The sequence below is a fragment of the Mandrillus leucophaeus genome, unplaced genomic scaffold, assembly GCF_000951045.1.
Source record: "Mandrillus leucophaeus isolate KB7577 unplaced genomic scaffold, Mleu.le_1.0 Scaffold282, whole genome shotgun sequence".
NCBI classification, from domain to species: domain Eukaryota; kingdom Metazoa; phylum Chordata; class Mammalia; order Primates; family Cercopithecidae; genus Mandrillus; species Mandrillus leucophaeus.
This window is the reverse complement of record NW_012102943.1, coordinates 215,471-221,125: the sequence shown is the minus strand read 5'-3', so window position 1 is coordinate 221,125 and position 5,655 is coordinate 215,471. Positions and strand designations below refer to the sequence as shown.

At 41.3% G+C, this 5,655-nt stretch overlaps 1 protein-coding gene across 1 annotated transcript in view; it reads left to right on the top strand.

Annotated features, from left to right (window-relative positions):
• The window catches only part of G3BP1 (GTPase activating protein (SH3 domain) binding protein 1), a 32,033-nt gene that overhangs the window by 6,189 nt on the left and 20,189 nt on the right, over positions 1–5,655 (top strand). Inside the window, exons 2-3 of the mRNA XM_011985291.1 lie at positions 2,425–2,506; positions 2,964–3,137. Coding sequence (XP_011840681.1) covers positions 2,425–2,506; positions 2,964–3,137 — 256 coding nt within the window. The remainder of the gene's footprint in view (positions 1–2,424; positions 2,507–2,963; positions 3,138–5,655) is intronic.

Here is a 5,655-nt window from a genome sequence, read left to right as displayed (position 1 = left end):
AGAGAGAGGGAGTGAGAGAGAGAGAGGGAGTGAGAGTGAGTCAGTCTCATCTCTCTCCTGGGCTGGAGTGCAGCGGCAAGGTCACAGCTCACTGCAGCCTTGAACTCTTGGGCTCAGACTCTCCCCCCACCTCAGCCTCCTGAGTTGCTGGGACTGAGGTACAATCCACCACACTCAGCTAATTTTTTTTGTAGAGACGGTTTTACCATGTTCCCCAAGCTGATCTCAAACTCCTGGACTCAAGCAATTCGCTTGCTTCAGCCTTCCAAAATCCTGGGATTACAGATGTGAACCACCACCCTTGGGTTTTTTGTTAAGGCTTTAAAATTTCCAGAACATTTTTTCTCATTTCCTCCTGATCATTACAGAAATCTTTAGTGAAGGGTAAGGCATTGTAAGAGTTAACTTCATTTTGCAGATACACTCAGAGTGTTTAAAAATTTGCTAGTACACATGCACATGACTGTTAAGTGGTAGAACAAGTCTCTAAGCAGTTTTTACCCTTCCTTCCTTTTCTTTTTTCTTTTTTCTTTTTTTTTGAGACAGTCTTACTCTGTTGCCCGGGCTGAAGTGCAGTGGTGCGATCATAGCTTGACCTCCTGGGCTCAAGTGATCCTCTTGCCTCAGTTTCCTACATAGCTAGGACTACAGGCATGCACTACCATGCCCAGCTAAGTTTATGTGTGTGTGTGTGTGTGTGTGTGTGTGTGTATATATTTTTTGGTGGAGTCTCGCTCTGTCACCCAGCCTGGAATGCCATGGTGAGATCTCAGCTCACTGTAGCCTCTGCCTCCCGGGTTCCAGTGATCCTCCTGCCTCAGCCTCCCGAGTAGTTGGGACTACGGGTGCACACCACCACCATGCCTGGCTCTTTTTTTTTTTTTTTTTTTTTCCTGAGATGGAGTTTCGCTCTTGTTGCCCAGGTTGGAGTGCAATGGCGCTATCTTGGCTCACCGCAACCTGTGTCTCCCACGTTTAAGTGGTACTCCTGCCTTAGCCTCCCGAGTAGCTGGGATTACAGGCATGCGCCACCACGCCTGGCTAATTTTGTATTTTTGGTGGAGACAGGGTTTCCCTATGTTGGTCAGGCTGGTCTCGAACTTCTGACTTCAGGTGATCCACCCACCTTGGCCTCCCAAAGTGTTGGGATTACAGGCGTGAGCCATCGCGTCCAGCCTTTTTTTGTGTTTTTACATTTGGTTAATTTATTTCAACCCCATAGAATAAAACTGACATAAAACATGACAACAAGAAAGAAGTATAGGCCAGGCATGGTGGCTCATGCCTGTAATCCCAGCACTTTGAGAAGCTGAGGTGTGCTGAGAGGCTGAGGTGGACTGAGAGGCTGAGGTGGGTGGATCACTTGAGGTCAGGAGTTCAAGACCAGCCTGGCCAATATGGCGAAACCCTCTCTCTGTACTAAAAATACAAAAAAAGGCGGAGGTTGCAGTGAGCTGAGATTGCGCCACGGCACTCCAGAATGAGCAACAGCATGAGACTCGGTCTCCAAAAAAAAAAAAAAAAAGGTGTTTACCTGGAAGATGGAAGACAAATGTCAAATCTTAATAGTGGTTGTCCCTGGGTTAGAGCATTTTGGTGTGTTGCTTTCCTGATGGAATATTGTTTTAATGAAAATGGATCAAAGAAGGACATAGATGGGTGAAAACTATGAGGAATTGACTTTGACATTCTTAATTGCATCAGCAAAAATGATTAAAAAGTACTTCTAAAACCACTTGCATGAACTAGGTGTTTAAGGGAAACTGCTCACATTTATTCTCAGATACATTAATTAAAGGACACTTGAAGTCTATGGAGAATATAGCTGTTCCAGCCTTACTGCATATTTTCTTCCTGAGTGAAAATAGGAACTTATGTATTGGTGGCCATCTTGACATGAAACTACAAGATCCTTCCCAACAGTATCATCCTACGCCGAAACCTGGAACCAAATCCATTCCCATTCAGCAGATGTTGATCAAGTGGCATGTAGGGGATAGAGAGATGATTGCATACAAAGATGAAAAAGAAAACACATTTCTGCCAGGGCCAGGCGCGGTGACTGACGCCTATAATTCCAGCACTTTGGGAAGCCAAGGCAGGTAGGATTGTTTGAGTTTGTGAGTTCGAGACCAGCCTGGGCAACATAGTGAGACCTTATTTTTACTTAAATAAAAATAATCAGCCAGGCATGGTGGCATGTGCCTGTAGTTCCAGCTACTTTGGGAAGCTGAGGCTAGAGGATCACTTGGCCGTGGCACATAGAAGCTGCAGTGAGCTATGATCGCATCACTGCAATCCAGCCTGGGTGACAGATTGAGACCCCATCTCCAAAAAAAGAAATTTGCCAGTATCAAACATGGAAAAAAAAAAAAAACTTAAGATACTTGAAGATGACAAGTAAATCATCTTCCCATTTTACAGATTTTATGGAAAGAACTCTTCTTATGTCCATGGGGGATTGGATTCAAATGGAAAGCCAGCAGATGCAGTCTACGGACAGAAAGTAAGCATTTCAAGCCTTATTTAGGCTGTTAAGCAGGTAGAAAATAACTCATAAAATTGAAGTGGATCATACTTAATAGGTTTTGGTGATGAGGATCAAATTTCTCAACTTTTTAGTAAAAGTTGATGTGTTTTATTACTATTTGATTAATATATTTGTTGAAATATTTATGTGATGTCAGATTTGTTAATTTTGCATGATACAAAGCTTGTGTGTGTTGGAAGATAATTGACTTTAGCATGGGGGTCATCTTTGTGTTAATTCAGAACAGTTATTTAAAAAACTCAAGTGTGGTCACTGGGAATAGAGTATACAAAGAAACATCAAAATCCAGTCTGCGTTTCCTGTAATTTAAATATGTACATTCTCTTTACCTGTGTTTTGTTGAAAGTTTTTTTTTAGTTGGAGGTTATTTAAATTTTAAGGCATTCACAGTTGATTTTTTTTTTTTTTTTAGGAAATCCACAGGAAAGTGATGTCACAAAATTTCACCAACTGCCACACCAAGATTCGCCATGTTGATGCTCATGCCACGCTAAATGATGGTGTGGTAGTCCAGGTGATGGGGCTTCTCTCTAACAACAACCAGGCTTTGAGGAGATTCATGCAAACGTTTGTCCTTGCTCCTGAGGTATGTATAGGGATGATTATTTTGTAATGATCCAAACATGGAAAAAAAAACAATGAACGGTTGTGCATATCTTTAATAACACTTGAAATTTCAGACTTACAGAAAACTTGGAATAATGGTACAATAACTCCTATATACTCCTTACCTAGAGCAGCTGTCACCACTTGCCCACATGTGTGTAATTCTTTCTCTAAAATACTCCAGTGGGCATTTCCTAAGAATAAAGAATTCTCTTCCATTCTATAGTACAGTTATCAAATTCAGGAAATGTTGATGCAGTATAATTATTCTATAATCCATATTTAAAATTTGGAAATTATCCTAATAATGTCTTAGAGTTGTTTTTTTTCCTTGTCCAACATGGAATCTATAATTGCACATTGCATTTAGCTATCATGTCTCTAGTCTTTTCTAATCTGCAATTGTTCCTTAATCTTTTGGTTTTTTTTTTTTATTGCATTGACATTTTTGAAGAGCATAATCACTTTTTTTTGTAGGATGCTTTATGTGTGTCATTCATTGCCTCACGTTAGAGAGGCACATTATGTCATTAAGTTGTGATATGAATTTTGATTAGTTAGGTTTTGCCACTGTAAAGTTAAATATGTTTTCTCTCTCTCTCTCTTTTTTTTGGAGACGGAGTCTCACTCTGTCGTCCAGGCTGGAGTTCAGTGGCTCCATCTCTGCTCACTGCAACCTCCGCCTCCTGGGTTCAGGCTGTTCTCCTGCCTCAGCCTCCCGAATAGCTGGGACTAGGAGCGTGCCACCACACTTGACTGATTGTGGTATTTTTAGTAGAAGATGAGGTTTCACCATGTTTGTCAGGCTGGTCTCTAACTCCTGACCTCAAGTGATCCACCTGCCTCAGCTTCCCAAAGTACAGGGATTACAGGTGTGAGCCACTGTGCCCAGCCTTATTTTTTCTCTTTTTGATTTGTAAATAAAGGATGGGAGATTTCTCTTTTTATCTTTTTTGAACACTTACGGCATAAGATGTTTCAGGTTCATCTTGCACTGTTCCTGGCCCAGCCCCTATTCTTGAATCACCTGTTCCTTCAAGGAGGCCTGGTTCTTTTTAGTTATACTTACGAAAGGATGACAAGTTTATGTTGAATGATTGCATTTGTGTTTTCTTCCGGATTGGTCTAGACTGAACAAGGTTAGGAATCCAGTCTGCTTAAGCATGTATATAGAAATGGCACAGCATGAACTTGTTGATTAAATCATTGTTTCTTCTAGCATTAATCTTAAATTTTCTTTTTAGGATAGCAAACCTAAAAACACCTAAAATCTTTTAACCTTTGAATATGGGATAACTTTTTGTCTGTGCAAAATTACACGAAGCCATTACAGTCATAATTTTTAGGGGAAGGCTTAGATTAAAATGTAAAGATGTGGTAGACTTCTAAATATGCAAAGAATCACATGGAGTATGATTGTCAATTATAGGTTTAATTATAGTTTTTTTTTTCTTTTAAAGGAAGTATCTAACTTCTCGTTAGTATAATACACTGTTATGTAAACTGTCTCATTTAGTACACAGAGTATTGAGGCATACGTTTATATCTTTCCTTTCTGTTTTTTGAGATAAGAGTCTCCCTGTGTTACCCAGGCTGGAGTGCAGTGGTAGGATCATGACATACTGCAACCTTGACTGCCTGGGCTGAAATGATAATCCCACCTGAGCTTCCCAAGTAGCAGGGACCGCAAGCACAGGCTACCATTCCTGGCTAATTTTTGTTTTTGTTTTTGCAGAGACACACTCTACAAAAAGTATGTTGCCCAGGCTAGTCTCAAACTCCTGGGCTTAAGCAGTTCTCCTACCTCAGCCGTCCAAAGTGTTGGGATTTCAGGAGTTGAGCGAGCCACTGTGCCTAGCTGATACCTCTCTTTTCACAGAGGAGTAACAGCCTTAGGAACTGAATAACTCATAAATTATATAATTGGATCTGCACTCAGGTGTGTCTTATACCTAGTGCGAGCAATCTTTTTCAGGCTACATTACTCTCGATTGTTTATATCAATATTTTTGGATACAGACTTGGGGGAATACCTGCTGAAGTTAGGAATATGATTGCCTTTTTTTGTTTTTTTTTGAGACAAGGTCTCGCTCTGTTGCCCAGGCTGGAGTGCAGAGGTGCAGTCTGGGTTCACTGCACCCTCCACCTCCCAGGTTCAAGTGATCCTCCCACCTCAGCCTCCCTAGCAGCTGGGACTACAGGCGTGGCCCTTTATGCCTATCTCATTTTTGTATTTTTAGTAGAGATGGGATTTCACCATATTGGCCAGGGTGGTCTTGAACTCCTGACCTTAGGTGATCTGCCCGCCTCGGCCTCCCAAAGTGCTGGGATTACAGGCATGAGCCACTGCGCCCATCCAGAATATGATTGCCTTATAATGATTTGAGGTGTGAACTGTGGCATCTTACATACTTAGAACTTTGTCAGTTTCTGCGTATTTATCTTGTGGTGAGGTAAAGTGTTTTGAGCAAATATGTGAGTGTAGTCTTGTTACCAGC